The 17,635-nt window shown below is 40.7% G+C and overlaps 1 protein-coding gene across 2 annotated transcripts in view; it reads left to right on the forward strand.

Moving 5' to 3' along the window:
• Positions 1-3,750: 3,750 nt before the first annotated feature.
• The window catches only part of plppr5b (phospholipid phosphatase related 5b), an 89,943-nt gene continuing 76,058 nt past the window's right edge, over positions 3,751-17,635 (forward strand). Inside the window, exons 1-3 of one of the 2 annotated variants that reach the window (XM_035950765.2) lie at positions 3,751-3,948; positions 4,318-4,531; positions 8,307-8,397. In XM_035950765.2, the coding sequence (XP_035806658.1) occupies positions 8,335-8,397 (63 nt within the window). In that variant the 5' untranslated portion in view covers positions 3,751-3,948; positions 4,318-4,531; positions 8,307-8,334. The remainder of the gene's footprint in view (positions 3,949-4,317; positions 4,532-8,306; positions 8,398-17,635) is intronic. The other variant, XM_035950763.2, reaches the window with a different exon arrangement.

Genomic DNA, 17,635 nt, shown 5'->3' on the forward strand with positions numbered 1-17,635 from the left:
GTAAAGAAACAGTACTGGTGAAAGTCCCCAATGATCTTCCAACATCCACAGACAATGGACTAGTTTCTACACTTTTTCTATTGGATCCAGTTGATCACAGCATGTTATTCCAGAGACTGGAATGTGTTACTGGGATTAAAGGAACTGTACTAAACTGGTTTAAATCATATTTATCACACAGATTCCAGTTTCTTCATGTTATTGATGATTCTTCCACCCACACCAGAGTTAGTTATGGAGTTCCACTGGGTTCTGTTTAAGGATCAATACTGTTTACTTTGTACATGCGCCCCTTAGGCAATATTATTAGGAAACACTGCAGAAATTTCCATTGTTATGCAGATGACATCCAGTTATATTTATATATGAAGCCAAATTAAACCAATCAGTTAGTCAGACTCCAGGCATGCCTGAAGACAAAAAGGCCTGGATAACCAGATAGTTACTCTGGATGGCATTGGCTTTGTCACGCCTGCAGCCTCTGGCTGTGGATAGTGGCAGTACTGTAGTCTCTGACATGAGATATACGTTTTTCTATTTTAGTTCTGAGAATGTTTGATTGTTTGATGTCTGATTTCCCAGTGCGATTGGCTGCATTGATGGAACACACATCCCCATCACAGCTCCCTCACATACTGAAGCTGATTATGTGAACAGGAAGTCCATTCACAGCATAAATGTGCAGGTAGGCTACAGGTAGATTGACTATGGTTTCAAAATGTTAAAGACTGCATCATAGTTCAACATCCATCATTCTCTGCACTGTCAAGATCATATGTGATGCTGCATACATCATTTCTAATGTGGAGGCCAAGTGGTCTGGGTCTGTTCATGACTGGAGGTTTTATCATGAGTCTAACCTGAGCAACAGACTGCAGCGTGGTAGGCATCCTAAAGATTTTAACAATATAATTCACTTGTCTCCCTCCTTTAATATACTCTAATGTATCCATTATACATTACAGGAGAGTTTGATGGCCTTCTGCTGGGTGACAGGGGTTACCATGCCAACCCAGGCTGATGACCTCATACCCTGACCCTGAACCAGGCCCCCAACAGAACTTCAACGAGGCTCATTGCAGGATGAGAGCCCGGGTGGAGATGACCATAGACCTGCTGAAAGCCTGTTTCCAGTGTCTACATCACCTCAGGGTGACTCCTGAGAGGCCTGTGATATTACTGTGGCATGTGTTGTTCTTCATAATATTGCCACTATTAGAGGAGAGCAACACTCTGCCCTACAAACTGAAGACCCAGATGATGACCTCATCCACCTGCCAGCTATCCAGGACAGCAGAGCAGTCAGAGACACCATATGCAATAATCACTTTAGAGTTTAAGTCTCCATCATCACCACCACAGCAGTGAAATAAACACATGATACACATTTTATTTGGTCTTCTTTATTTCCTACAAATAAAAGAGCTAGTTTAGTTCATGTTCCAGTAGTTCACATAATTCACCTGTGACCTGCACCCACCTCTAACTTGTGCTCCAGTATTTCAATTTCCAGATCTGCCCTCCTAATCTGGTGGTCCAAGTACTGTATTTCTTTATCTGTTTTCTGGATTTTTTTTTCCAGCAAATGCATTTTGTAAATCTGTTTTACTGATAACTGGGAATACACAAAGGACATTAAATTATACAGTTGCACATGAATTCCATGGACTGAACCTCTGGTGTTTACTGAACATCCATCTCACTGTGTCAATCTGTGCAGTGGAAGTTGAGGAAGCATCCTGCTGCTGTCCAGCCATGCTCTGTTAAAAAGGATGAGAATGTGCAATACTTCAGTGTAGGCTAAATGTCACACTCTATATTCCACCAGAATGTTAAGAAATGTGAATGGGAAGAGAACTATCAGTAACGTACCTTCTAATCTATAACTTCTAATCTGGACTATTGGAATTCCTTATCGGGATGTCCCAATAATTCTTTTAAAAATATCCACCTGATACAAAATGCTGGAGCTTGAGTTCTGACAGGAACCAGTAAGAGTTCATACTTCTCCAGTATTAGCGTCTCTTGATTGGTTCCCTGTAAAATCCAGGATAGAATTTAAAATCCTGCTTCGAACATATAAAACTCTTCATGACCAGCTCCATCTTATCTTAAAGACCTTATTGCACCACATCACCCGAACAGAGCACTTCACTCTCAGAGTGCAGGTTTACTTGCATTTTCCAGTTTCCAGAGGCAGGGCCTTCAGTTATCAGCTCCTCTGTTGTGGAATCAGCTCCTAGTTTGGGTTCTGGAGGCAGAGACCCTCTCTACTTTCAAGATTAGGCTTAAGACTTTCCTCTTTGTTAAAGCTTATAGTTAGTGCTGCTCAGGATCACCTGAGTTGTCCCTTAGTTATGCTGCTATAGGTTTAGACTGCTGGGATTCCCATGATGCACTGGGCTCTCTCCTCCATTCTCTCCATACTGTTATATATCACCACTGCATTCACAAACTCTGTTTCCTCTGAGGTCCTGTGTTTGTCTGTCTGCAGGTATCTCTGGATCTGGAGCTACATGTCTCTGATCTGCAGTTTCTGGCCTCTTGACCTCCAAAATGTTCATTGTTCTGTTTGTATTTGTTTGTTCTCCGTTTTCCATTCTGCTACCCACCTCCCCCCTCATCCCCACTCTCATCCCAACCAGTCGAGGCAGATGGTAGCCTTCTCTGAGCCTGGTTCTGCCTGAGGTTTTTTTCTTATCTCTCCGTTAAAGGGCTTATTTTTTCCTTTTAAAAAAAAGTTTCTTTCCGTCATCGCTGACTGCTTATAGGGAGCCCAAAGGTTACGCTGGATTGTTACCTTCTCTGTTCTTTACTTAGTGCTGTGAGATGGCATATGTGGTAAATGCAAAATAACAGGTCAACACTTGCAATACTTGGTCTATGTTGTAAAGATATTGATCACAGAACTTGTGATACAGAGAAAAGTTTAACATCTCATCTTTGCTGCTTTAGCTGCTCACCAGAGCTCCTTCCCTCTAACTGCTGACCTGGTAAACAGACACCACATGCACACTAATCTGGTGTGTCTGTGTGAACAGGCCTCTTGTTACTGGTGCTGGAACGGATACATCAGGCAGTAATGCTGCCTTCACAGTCCACTCTAAGCTCCACCATCTTATCTCAATGTCAAATGCATATTAAGGTTTCTCTGGTCAGGTACATGTGTCTGAGCTGACCAGTCTGACAGCAAAGGATTATTGAAAGTATGAGCAGTGGTTTGAAAAAAAAGAAGTAGCTTTGGTCTGAATATCATCTAATAACACATTATATATGAAGATTGAGGATGTATTGTACAAACCAGCTTGCATTCTAAGCATCAGAAACCTTTTCTAATTGCATATACTCAGTTGACAATTATTAGGTACACGTGCCTAAAGCTAATGCAGTTCAAAACAACATTTCTGGAATGATCCTTTCATGAGGAAAGTTTAAATGTTCCTTTTTATTAAAAGTATTGAAGAGAGGTGTTGCTATAATTGTGTTGATTCTACAGTTTTCAATGCAGAATCCAATAGGATCCAAACACAGAGAGAGAGAGTTCTGACTTTTCCATCAATAATAATCTACCGGCAACTTTACATATGCAGGGTGACTTTACATTTGCCATTTCTGTGTGTTTTCTATGTGTATGCTTATTTTGCTGGATGATTCCACTGCCTTGTTTTTTTCCAACTCTACCTGAAGGCAACACACTGAGCCGGACCTGAGCCGCGCATGCGTCTTAGCAGCGGAACCCCATGCCCGCACCGCAGACGATCCGGTAAGTAAAACAAGGAAAATGCGGAAAGAGATAAAGAGATAAGCCGGAATGTGCCGGAGGCAGTGAGAACACATGCAGGGAGCTCCAGACAGCGGACAGGGCTGAGGTCAGAGGGGGAGCCGGGGCTTTCTGCTGCCGCTGACTGACATCCAGAGAGGCGGAACAAACACTTGGAGCTGTCCAGGGTAAGAGTTTCTACCCCCGGTGTCCTTCAGCTGAGCGGCCGCTGCTCTCCTCCACGGAGAGGAGCTCCGGCAGTAACAGAGTCAGGACGCCTTCAGGTGTTTACCTGTCCTTTCTGTTACTGTTGTAGAGTCTTTGTAGGCTGATGAACCTCAAGCACTTTTTAATAATGATACAAACCATATGGACTACTGAAGTACTGCTTTACTAATGCATGACTCATGATGATTGGATGCAAAATGATCAAGTGACTGTGGCTTGATGTGATAACTTCAAAATGATTTGACTGTCATTTCAGAAAAGTTAATTCACTGTTACTTCATAAAGTAACTGATGTCCCACCAAACTGTATCAATCCTTGAATTTTTCAGGAATGTTCCCTGAAGGTTACAAAATCTCTGTCCAGCACCTCCCTGCTGACTGCAGCTAGAAAACTCCAGCTCATGTGGGGAAGTTTACAACTGTCAGCTGTGGACCAACCTGACTTCTGGACAACACACCTGATGGTCCCAACCCCATTAAGAAGGAAGAAATTCCACAAATGAACCTTGACAAGGAACACCTGTGAAGTGAAAACCGTTTCAGGTGACTACCTCATGAAGCTCATCCAGAGTGTGCAAAGCAGTAATCAAAGCAAAGGGTGGCTATTTGGAAGAATCTAAAATATAAAACATGTTTTGACTTATTTCACACTTTTTAGTTTACTACACAATTCCATCTGTGTTCATTCATACTTTTGATGGCTTTAGTGAGAACATTGAACTAGTATAGTGAATGATAATTGTTCAAACAAGATATGCAAAAGTATATTTCAGTTGTGAACAAGTTTACATACACTTAAGGCCACGTATATCGTGGCCCAAAAACAATCATAGAAAGGTCTCAGAATAAACAGAGCATCCAGTTTGTTGCATATGGAGCTGCATAGCTGCATCATCAAAAGCACAAACAACGGGCACATGAGCATCAGAACTGCACCACGGAGCAATGCAAGAAGGTGAACTGGTCTGATGAATCATGTTTTCTTTTACATCGTGTGGATGTTCGTCGCTTACCTGGGGAACACATGACACCAGGATGCACTATGGGAAGAAGGCAAGCCAGCAGAGGCAGTGTGATGCTTTGGGTAATGTTCTGCTGGAAAACCTTGGGTCCTCCATCCATGTGGATGTTATTTTGACATGGACCACCTACCTAAGCATTGTTGCAGACCATATAAACTCTTTCATGGAAACGGTATTCCCTGATGGCTGTGGCCTCTTTCAGCAGGATAATGCACTGTGCCACAAAGCAAAAATGGTCCAGGAATGGTTTGAGGAGCACAACAATGGGTTTGAGGTGTTGACTTGGCCTCCAGATTCCCCAGATCTCAATCCAGTCGAGCCTCTGTGGGATGTGCTGGACAAACAAGTGTGATCCATGGAGGCCCCACCTCAGAGCTTCCAGGACTTAAAGGATCTGCTGCTACCATCTTGGTACCAGATACCACAGCACACCTTCAGGGGTCTAGGAGAATCCAGGCCTCGACAGGTCAGGGCTGTTTTGGCAGCAAAAGGGGGACTAACACAATATTAGGCAGGTGGTCATAATGTTTTCCTACTCATCATGGCCAATTCATAAATTCCTGATAATGATTGTTGTACTGGCACCCATATATTTTAAAAGTCTTGTAGCAGTCAAATTTGCCTTCAGCAAAGGTCCTTATGAAGTGTTAAAGATGTTCAAAGGAGTGAGTATTTTTAATCAAGGATAACATTCTCATAATTCTACTGGAATAGGTTGACTCTCAGTTAAGTGCTGTAGTGTTGTGTAATGAAGGCTGGCAGACTGCTGCTCAGCATGATAAAGATCACTCGAGTTCAATCTGGGTGTTCATGCTGTGCTGGTCTGTAAATAAACTGCGTAGGGAGATACTCAGGGTGGACTGAAGGACTTTGAATGTCATTTTGAGCTTCTCTCATCTACCCATGGATCCCCCTGGTGTCAGAAAGCATATTAAATTATCTGTAGACCTTAAATAAGTCTTACATGGTCAACAAACCGGACTTCAGTTAAAATATATATATTCCATCTCTGACTATCAAAGCAAACACTGAATAACTATATGAATTTTTTTAGGCAGTAAGAAAAAAAAAACACCACAGCCTAACTGCACATCTCCTTCATGGCAAGTGGACTACTGGGTTTGTGTAAAGTGAGTCTCTCTTGGTGTGTGAGAAAAGTAGCAGCTGTTACAGTTGCATTGAAGTGCTGCTATAAATCCAGTAAAGTTACTTCAGTTGGCTGTAATGAGCTTCGATAAGCAGAATAGTTTATCAAAGTAGTTTATATTAGTAGAGAGAACAAAGATAACAGGCTTTTATTTACAAATCGAAAATCAAACAAGTGAACTACAATTGACGCAGAATGACTATAAATGGAAGTGACGAAACATCACAACTAAAACCTGCCGGAGGTGACAAGAAGAATGGATGGGAGCCCTCTAGAGGGCTGGCAGACTACTGACACTAGATACTAAATAGAATGAACTCAGAAACACAGACCCACCATAGGCAACACCTGGGTAGGAATGCAATATTAAGCAGAACAATGCTACAGGAAAATTTACTATACAAATACAGAATGCTAAGGCAACTACCAGTCTGGCTCAGAAGCTAATGGGAAGTGAGCTGAGTAGGATATGGAGAGGAGGGTAAGGGAGGCTGAAGCAGAGAGGGTTGCAGGCATGTGGCGTTGGTGGTGGTGTGTAGCGTTGGTGGAGACAGCAGTGCAGCAGTCAGAACCAGTTTAGTGTGGGGACAAGTCGAGAGGACGGTGGGGGGATGAACATGGATTCCAGAACTCCAAATGGTGACGAATGGCAGAAGCTTGGAGCAGGTGGATCCAGGGAAAGGCACGAGCAGGTAGGAGTCCAGACTGGAAAAGAGCACAAACAGGAGTTAAACGGAGATCACAGGCAAGGTGAGCTAGACTGAACAACGACTCAGGACTGACTGTTGGTTGTTGACGGTCCTGCACTGAGTGGTGAGTGGAGTCTGCTTATATGGCTGAAGAAGTGTTTGATTGGATCACTCCCACCTGCTCATGATATGAAACATGGATTTTTTTCGAGCCATTGCAGAATACACACTTCTGTACGGTTACACTACATGGACACTTATAAAACAGTTGGAATCTAAGCTGGATGGCACCTACACTGGAATGCTTAGTGCCATTCTCAGTGTGTCATGGAAGCAGCACCCAACAAAGGAACAACTCTATGGAATACTTGTCCCAAGAAAGATTACGGTTCGCAGGACATTTCTGGAGAGCCAAACATTAGCTTGTCAGTCAGACCTATTTTGGAAACCAAGTCATGGCTAAAGTCGCATTGGAAGACCATCTCGTAGGTATGTAAACCAACTGGTCGATGATACTGGATTCACTGTGGAGGATCTCGCTGTCACAATGAACAATCGCAAATTGTGGCAGAAAATTGTTGCATCTGAGGAAACTCACCCTAATGATGATGATTGCAACATCCATTCTGGGGACATTAGAGACTTTCATTAGTGTGCAAAAAAGTGTTTTATGTCACAGCTCAACAACCAACCTGGTAGATGATCTAGAAACAGTCGGCTCACTAGTCTGCATTATATTCCTCAATAGTACTTGTACTGGGTTCACCACTTCATATAGTTTTCAGATCTCATATAAATACAGGCAGGTGCTGGTCCAGATTAAAGTGTTTTTCTTTGGTTGACTGCTATCACGATCTTCACAGCTACCGGATGGATTACCATGACATATTGTTAAGACATTCATGCTCTTTCAAGCGAAATTTAAAGAGCGTACTAATTTGCTGTGAACACAGTCAGAAAGGGAAGTCACTGTGGTGTTGGTGTCTTAAAGTGGTTTCCACCATTCCGATATTTGTGTTTTCAAAAATAAAGGTGCAATTGAATTCAAAATGGACTGAAGCATTTCAAAATAGCTCAGCAGAATTTTACTTCAGATGCTGTACTGCAGTGGAGGCAGAAATGCTTAAAGTCACAACACTTGACAGATCTACAAAATCTGTGTGGATTATTTGTGTTAACAACTGCATCATCTTATAATAATTGTGTTATTTTTCAGTTTACTGGTAGTACTGTGTATAACTCTAAACAAAGGGGGAAGATAGACTACATTGAGTGATACCGCTTTTGACATTTTAGTGATATTGTAAACTGCACATTCGGATTAGGATGAACAGTTTTGTATTATTATTATTATTATTATTATTATTATTGATGAAAACTGATTTTTTTTAATAAATTCTTGTTTTTTATTTTTATTATCTAAATTCTTTAGTCCAACTTGCTTGTTTTGTTTCCTACAGATTGTGCTGAGAGGATAAATAAGTCAACATGCCTCCAAAACAACTCGGCAAGAAAGAGCGAAGGAAACTGTACACCTGTCTAGCAGGCGAGGTAAGATTTGTCCAGTAAAGACAGAATTAGTCTGATACTGATGATTAATGATGATGGGAACTTTAATTTACTCTGAAATGTTCCATTTCCATGTTTTCTGTGGGGCTGCACAGTGAATAGGTGCTTAGCACTGTCGCCTCTCAGCTGGAAGATCCATGGTTCGTGTCCTGGCCTGGCCCTGGGATCCTTCTGTGTGGAGTTTGCATGTTCTCCTTGTGCAACATGGGTTCTCACCGGGTTCCTCAAACATTCCTATTAGTAATTCTAAATTGTCCATAGGTGTGAATGTGAGTGTGATTGTTTGTCTCTGTATGTAGTCCTGTGATAGACTGTTACCTGTCCAGGATGAAGCCTACCTTCACCCTAAGTCAGCTGGGATAGACTCCAGTTCCCCTGTCACCATACAGAGGATTAAGCAGTGTATAGATAATGTATGAATGGATGTTTCCTGTGAATTGATTTTAACTAGACCGAGGGCTGCTTTCCTTGTAGATCACAAAAGATTTATATATATATATATAAAAATAAAAAAATAAAATTTTTCTTAAAAAGTCCCACACTAAGAGCATTTCAGAGAGGTGCTGACAGGCACTTCTAGTCAAGTGATGAAAACTACAACAGATTTATTCATTTACTGACTTATTGTAGCAAGGTGAATATTTAAAGTGCAGTTAAAGGACTGTTGAACACAGTGGTACCTGAAGAGGGAATTTCTGGTTGCATGAGTAATTCTGACATGCAGCAAGAATCCTCCAGCTTCATTATCACTGCATTATATTTGTAACTGCAACAGTATTTTTTCTAGAATCAGAGTAGCAGTATATTTAGGTTGATGGAAAGTTTTACCATGTGAATGAGGAAATTTTTTATCAGTGTTTAAATTGTTAATGCCATCTAAACATGGTCTCTGCTCCAAACAGCCAGCAGGGAGCTACTCTTACCTTCTATCCTCAGGAGGGTTTGTTGATAGACTGCTGTTATAGCTGATGAGCTTCCTTATCCAGTGTGTGTGTGTGTGTATGTGTGTTTTAAAATAGCATTCTGTCACCACTTAGTGGCAAAATGGTCAAACTACACGATTCAGCAGTGTGGTGAAGTCATCTTCTCATTCATTTACTTTCGAAATGCCCATCCATCCATCCATCCATCCATAATGTATACACCGCTTAATCCTCATTAGGTTCGACATAGAGACAAACAATCACATTCACACCTATGGACAATTTAGAATTATCAATTAACCTCAGCATGTTTTGGACTGTGGGAGGAAGCTGGAGAAAACCCACACATGCACAGGGAGGACATGGAAACTCCATGCAGAAAGATCCCAGGCTGGGACATGAACCGGGGATCTTCTAGCTGCGAGGCAACACTGCTAACCACTGATCCACTGTGAAGCCCTCTTTAGAAACTTCCTTTTAAGAAATGTTTTCAGTGACTGTGCTGACTGGGGTGCAGAACTCAAACACGTCTGTCTATAATCACTCCCTCTGTACCTTAATGGAGCTTGAAGAAACAAACCAATCCTCTAACAAGATGTTTTGGCATTTAGATTCCAGTGAGCAGCATCTTGGAGCAAGGTAACAGATGAGGATAGAAGATTTGGAGAGGACCCCAAACAACAGTAAATGAAGCAATCTTACTGTGGCCAGGAACTATTAATTGTTGAGGTAATAAAATAGCAGGTGAGATCGTTGTTAGATATGGCAGGCTGAACAGAAGAAATGACAGGAGCTTGAGCAGGATAAGGTTAATTTGGCAGTAAAGAGAAATGGGCAGCGAGGAAGGAAGCCTAGAACTAGACACCTTAAGGGCCAGAGAGGTGATGAATGCCTGTGACGGACTTTGATTGGCTAGCGAAAGTCAACCATGATTAGCTAAGTACATGAGCACTGTTGATCGGCTGGTGAATTGAGTGCCTCTGACTGGTTCAAACAATGAGGCTTTTGATTGGTGGAGAGCATTGACCTCTGATTGGCTGGAGAGAATTTTTCTCTGATTTCCTAAGGAGAATTAGCATGTGATTGGCTAGTCGGAAGAATTTGCCCCTGTTTGGCCAGAAAGAGAGAGAGCTGCTGATTAGCTAAAGAAAAGAGCCATAGAGAGGAACGTTAGGATTGGCTAGAGAGAGGAGTTGTGATTGGCAAGAGAGAAAGGTCTTAGTGGTTAAAGGGAAGAGCCTGATTGGCTGCCGGCGGTTGGAGGTGACAGGATGAGAGCCAGTAGTGATGATGAGAGGAATGAGGAAACACCACCAGCTATATTTTCAGCTTACGTTGGAGCCAGTAAGACCCAGATTGATGTTTGTGCAGAGAAGGCGACATGAGGTCTAACATATGTTGCATAAGCCACAAAGACCTGCAGCTCAGTTGTTTGAGAGAGGAGGATGAAGTTTCCTGCATGGCTTAGTGGTTGCTGCATTTAGTTATTTTGAACTGCTGAGGGCTTAGATTACATTTTAACAACCAGGATTTAGCAGCAGTTGGCTGTCATTTATTCCAAAAAGAGGAGATGAAAGAGGAGATATTTTCCTCAGTTGCAGACATTTCATCATCTGATAATAACTGAAAATGCTACTTTTGGCTTGGCATGCTTTAGGATAGATAGATAGTGAGATTTTGGTCTATAAGGTTTTTAATCCATCTTATCATCCATCTCGCTCTGACTGTGCACATACATGTTGGAGCTCGAGTTTGTATGGAACACTGGAATACTGCTGTGTGGATCATTTTACAGACAACAAACAGCTTGCAGACCATGACGAAACATTCTCTGAAATCTGTAAAACTGTAATGAAGTAGAATGGCTGACTTTACCTTTATGCTTTTGGATAAATAAGCTAGTAAAGGTAGAGAATCACAGTGTACAAGTAGATGAAATATATTATTTCCACTGAAATTACTATTTGCATTTATGGCACTGTTTATGTTTCACATTTACATTTTACTGGTATGCAATTGAAGTTATTAAGGAGTTTAAAAAGGAGGTAACACACACATTTGTTGGATTTGCCATACAATCATGAAGAAAAGTTTACATACACTTGCAGATATATTGTATATCATGGCAGTCTTCATTTTCAGTGATGGAATCTTTTACCCTATGTGTCTTTGTCACAAAACATTGTTTATTTGTCACAAAAATGCACAGGTCTCAGTGATTTAGTAATAGAAATTCAAAGGTATGAGAGTAATTAGTTTCACAGGTTAGTGCAGCTCATAGTATCCAGGGCTCTGCACACAGCACCTTTAGACAGCACATACATTACCATTCAGAGGTTTGGGGTCATCCAGACAATTCCATGTTTTCCATGAAAACTCCCACTTTTATCCATGTGCTAACATAACTGCACAAGGGTTTTCTAATCATCAATGAGCCTTTCAACACCATTAGCTAACACAATGTAGCATTAGAACACAGGAGTGATGGTTGCTGGAAATGTTCCTCTGTACCTCTATGGAGATATTCCATTAAAAATCAGCTGTTTCCAGCTACAATAGTCATTTACCACATTAACAATGTCTAGACTGGATTTATCATTCATTTAATGTTATCTCCATTGAAAAAACTGCTTTTCTTTCAAAAATAAGGACATTTCTAAGTGACCCCAAACTTTTGAACAGTAGTTTCAATGTTTTAGCTAACAATACAACATGTAGACATTGAATATACTATATTCAGATTGTATATTCAAGAAATATTATTTAAGACTATTTATGATGTAGGTATGCATAAATAGAAATCAAATTTAACAGAAGTATGGTGTACTGAGAACAGCAACCGTTCAAGGTATTGTCATTTATCCTTTGTGACTGGTCTTTAGGTATAGACATTACTTCAGACTGTTATGAAACAAACAAACAGTCCTGCTTTGTTACTTTACTTTTGAACAAAGCTCATAATTAATGCATAGCACCCAAGACATGAACCACTCACCATCTGTGAAAAGACTGGAGTGAAGGTCACAGAGAAGTATTTCAAATAAGACAAACAGTATCAAATGAAAAGTATACATCTAGTAAGTTAGAACTCTGCCTGTGTTAAAAAACAACAACAGCAAAGAAGTCACCTTTATGGAAGTACAGTAAATAAATCATTATTCATCATATCACATCTCATTTTATGTGTGAGACATATGTTTTATCTGGAATAAAGGAAAAGTTCAGGTAATTGTAACACCATGGAGAGAGATCAAGGTTCTATTTCAGTCATTTGTTGCATTTCAAAAGGACCTAAACGCATTACATATGGACAAATATATGAGCCATTGTGTTTACCGCTGCCATTTGTTAGCGCAGACACCTTTCGCATCATTGAATATCTAGAAAAGGCGCATTTATATAGATGTAATTTATTCTCCACAATATTTTACAGAAACTAACATAAAACAGTATTTGTTGTATAGTATTTTACACGGATATCAGGCTTACAATGCTAGTGAGCTCTTGTTGTTTAGGGTTTTACCACTGGAGGGCACAACATGTGTCTTCTTTAGAAGGCATCAATGGAAGAACGGTTAAAAACACAGAGACATACAGCAGAGTTTACTGTAATTTGTTCTGCTGCTGATTTTGCTGGTATGGAGCTGCACTACCATGGCCTAAGACTAATACTAAACTACACTGATCAGGTTAGTAAAATGCTATGCCTTACAAAAACATGGTCTGTAGATGCCCTCCTGCAGTGAAATTCTGAGAGATGATGCTTTCTACATGGTGGCAACGAAGAAACATTTAGACAATCAATTGTAAGTTTTAATGCATCTCTGGACAGAAATAAACGCTGTGACATTGGAGAGGCTTATTGAAATGATGCCACAGCGAATGTGTGCCGTTCTCAAAGCTAAAGGCAGTCCAACAAAATATTAGTGTACGACTTGTTGTTTTGGCTGGGCAGTGTATATTGTTCCATCTCCCACAATATCCTATCGCCAGGTCATGTTTGACTCATGTTGAACCAGTGTCAGTTGGTACTCGCCTCCGCTGACATGCAGCACCTCACAAGCCTTGCCATTTTGGAGATGCTGTGACCCAGTTTGGATCACGTGCATCTGTTACAAGATAATTCATGTTAATCACTTCATCTATATATTGCCAAAATGTTTGGCTCATTATCGTACACAGACATCATTAGATAATGACACAAGTACCAATAAATGTGAATATAATAATCACAATGTCTAAAATTTGTGAAACCCCCCTTTAAAAAGTAATACACACACTGAAACTGTTGCACCAAAATCTGGAGGGGGAAAGATGACCTGGCTTGCTGTTTCTTTGAACTGATCACAATCATCTTGGACTAAGCCTTGATGAAGCAATAATATACAATACCTACAAAATAGTGTCCCAAGAAATTGTTTTATTGACACATTTGCATGATGAGAGAAGGCCTGTCAATTAACAAAATAGCAAAAATATTTTATTGAGCAATTCAAATCTTTGGCAATAACTTGCCATTTTCAGCATGTACACTACCGTTCAAAAGTTTGGGGTCACTTAGAAATGTCCTTATTTTTGAAAGAAAAGCAGTTTTTGTCAGTGAAGATAACATTAAATGAATGATAAATCCAGTGTAGACATTGTTAATGTGGTAAATGACTATTCTAATTGATGTTTAATGGAATATCTCCATAGAGGTACAGAGGAACATTTCCAGCAACCATCACTCCTGTGTTCTAATGCTACATTGTGTTAGCTAATGGTGTTGAAAGGCTCATTGATGAATAGAAAACCCTTGTGCAGTTATGTTAATACATGGATAAAAGTGGGAGTTTTCATGGAAAACATGGAATTGTCTGGGTGATGGTAGTGTAGGTTGCTTGAAAGTTGCTGTTTCCTGTAGTGAAGGGATTTTAAAAATGCTAATATGTAGATTGAGGAAGTTGGGGACAAATCCACCTCCAGTGAGTCAGACTTTGTCACACGGTGCCCTGAGGATACAGAGCTGGTTTCCATTCTATCCATCTTATCAGCAGCAGCAACACACAGCAAGGTACTTACTTTGCCTTTATTTTTGACTTGACAGCCAGTAGATGTGTGGGTGATTTACATCCCTAATAAATCCATATTCTGATATTTCTGGTATTTTATAGCAAATGATTGTTGTTCAGATAGGCATGGGAGGACTGGATGGACTGTGATGATGCCCAGCAAAGACAAAGCACATGTTGGTTTTTGGAATTTCTTCTGCTCTGATATTTTGGCGAAAATTTTCATCCTGTTGTCATCTCTCTGTTTGTCTCACTCTACACACGCACACACACACAAACGCACACACACACACACACACTGTGTGCTTGTGGGATGAATGTGTACAGCTTGACTCATTACCAAATGTTTTTTTTTTTTTTTTCCTGGGAGCAGTGAGGAGCCAATTAGTTTGGATTAGAAAGCTAATGTTCTGACTACATGATAGAGGACAGCATGTGCCATGTTCCTTCTAGGAACGGGACTGTAGAGAGCAAACAGATGTGTGTTGTCTCCTCAGCTCTACATTTAAGATCTAAACATAACTGCAGAACAGTATTAAGATGTTTGATTTTGTTCTTGCATGTTTACGATGACAGTTTAACAAAAGGACTTCATGAGCTCAACAGACTATCTGATGTTATGCTAAATGTTTGAAACGCAGCGGTTGATGAGGAGTAAGGACTATCCAGTCATCTCAATCCTGGCCTTTCCTCTTGAGCTTACCCCCAGCACAGCCTATGTGTTTGATGTTACAGGTGTCTTTGCTAAGACAGTTTTGAAAAAACTCTTTTGAGGGATAAAAAACAGGTTCAGTGTGGATGGAGAGTCAATGACAACCTGTTTTGCTTTTTTTGATCTAATAATACAAGTCTGTTGCTTGGAGTAAATGAGATGCTTTTATCTGTCACCCAGTTACAAAATGTCATTTCCAACATGTAGCTATGTGATTTGCTATGAATGATAGTGAACCTGAGCCTTCTTTTGGTTTAGGAGCTAGTTTATGTCTCAGAGTGACATCAACCTTCCTACCAGCTCAGGTGTTTGTTTTTTTTATGTTTTTTTCCTAAACAAGAACATTTCACTGCTAAGAATGAAGGAATGAAAGGCATATCCCATTTACTTTTGCATATTGTTGTCTGCCAGATGTCCAGAAAAAACTTCTTCTTTTACTGAGACTGTTCCTGATCAGAAGTTGCTTCAGCAGTTCCCAGGTGTAAATTCATATCATCCATCTGTCCATCTGTACACCACTTAATCCTCATTAGAGTCATGGGGGTTGGAGTCTATCCCAGCTGACTGAGGGTGAAGGAAGGGGACACCTGGACAGGTAACAGTCTATCACAGGGCTACACATAGACAAGCAATCACACTCACATTCACACCTACAGACAATTTAGAATCACCAATTAACCTCAGCATGTTTCTGGACTGTGGGAAGAAGCTGGAGAACCTGGAGAAAACCCACACATGAACAGGGAGAACATGGAAACTCCATGCAGAAAGATCCCAGGAAGGCTGGGACGTGAACCAGGGATCTTCTATCTGCAAAGCGCAAGTGCTAACCACTAAGCCAATCTGCAGCCCAAATTCAAGTCAGGTCCAACAAATAAAAGACTGTCATTACGGTGGTCAGCGCCTACCCCAAGTCAGCTGTTATTCCACATGAGTCTGGTCCTGGTCCACCACCTCTTCAGTCCTTGAGTTGGCTGACGCAAACATCGCTCCTGAATTGCTTAATGTCTCCCCTGTTCCCGAGTCAGCCGACATCTTTTCAGTGTCACCTACAAAAAGACTTCCACTGTGTTTGCCTTTGGCTCTCAGCTTTAAAGGGGATCACTTTTAACCCATGAAGAGGTGCTGCCTTCTCTACCGATCTTCTGCTATGATTTAGAATAATTTGACTTGAAAGTGATATTGCACAGAAGTGTAATCACTTCTGTTAAAAATATTGTGAAGAACTTAGAAGTTTGAGTTTTATTTGTGACACAAGTCCTGGTTTTCCTTCGTAGCCAGAAAAAAGATTGGATGCTGCCGCTTTCTTACTACTCAGTGATTATGGCAACTTGTTATACATGAATGCAGCAGAAGAATGTCTTCATATGCTGGCCTGTTCATCACAGTGCATTAGGGTCTGTCACCAGCCTAAAACCAATGATTATTTAAATCATGTTTGTGCTTTGTACTTCAACTTTTTCTGGCTATCTCTTGCCATGCACCACTTGACCAATTCATTACTAGTTCATTCATATTTTTTTATTCACAAGCTTATAATGGACAGATTGCAAAAAGCTCATCTTGCTATCATAGTCTTAGACCACAAGACACATACCTGATGTCTGTCCCTAGCATACAGACAGAGATGGAGAAAAAAATGTAATGTTTTCCAGTGAAGTCACTTGGAACAGTTTACAGAAGGAAACAAAGTTAAAGAACTCGGTGTTCCAGGCTGAATTTGGGGCTTTTGTAAACTCACCTGTATTATTATTCATGTGTTAATTTTAGCTTCTTAGTTTTGATAGTTGCTTCAAAGATTATTTTTCTTTGAATATTTGTATGTTGCCACTTGGTTTATAGCGTTAATCCTATTCTATGTTGCGTTGTCTTAAACTTGTACTCCTGAACTGTTTCAGATATGAGCTGCTAGAAAAGGAGGGAAGCTTTAAGCAAACAGAAGCATAGCAGACAGAGCAGAAGTGATTCACAACAAAGGAATGGCTCAACATGAGCAAAAAGGAGGACATCAAGCTACTGATCCTGCAAAATGCTAAGCCTCAGGGGCTGGCTTAAAAAGTGACAACAGAAGGCCAAGATGAGAAAAGAGGCAAAACACAAAAAGAGTCTGAAGAAGGAGAAGTAAGAGGCGGGGAGGACAGAGAACAAAGACAATTATGAAGTGGAAATGGAGAGCAGACATTTTCCTCCTACACCCCCCCACACACTCCCCCACCCTCTTCATCCTACGTTTACCCTCTTAGCACCTTAGTCTTTATGTCCTTTCTTAGTCTTCTGTTAATCCTGATTGCAACCACATTAACCTTCCTACCTCCTGACCAAAAACATGCAAATAATCCAAAAAAAAAAAAGCTTTTGCAAACTCTCCTTGACCCTTCTTGATCTGAACACACTGTGAATTAACTGTAGTCCGTATGAATCACTGTAGCTGATAACTTTCCTACAGTGGGGAAACACCACCCTCCACTGGTTCAAGTGTTGTAATGCATCTCAGTGTTTGCACACAGGCGTAACACTGACTTAATACAGATGAT

This window comes from Amphiprion ocellaris, chromosome 22 (assembly GCF_022539595.1).
Source record: "Amphiprion ocellaris isolate individual 3 ecotype Okinawa chromosome 22, ASM2253959v1, whole genome shotgun sequence".
Classification (NCBI taxonomy): Eukaryota; Metazoa; Chordata; class Actinopteri; family Pomacentridae; genus Amphiprion; species Amphiprion ocellaris.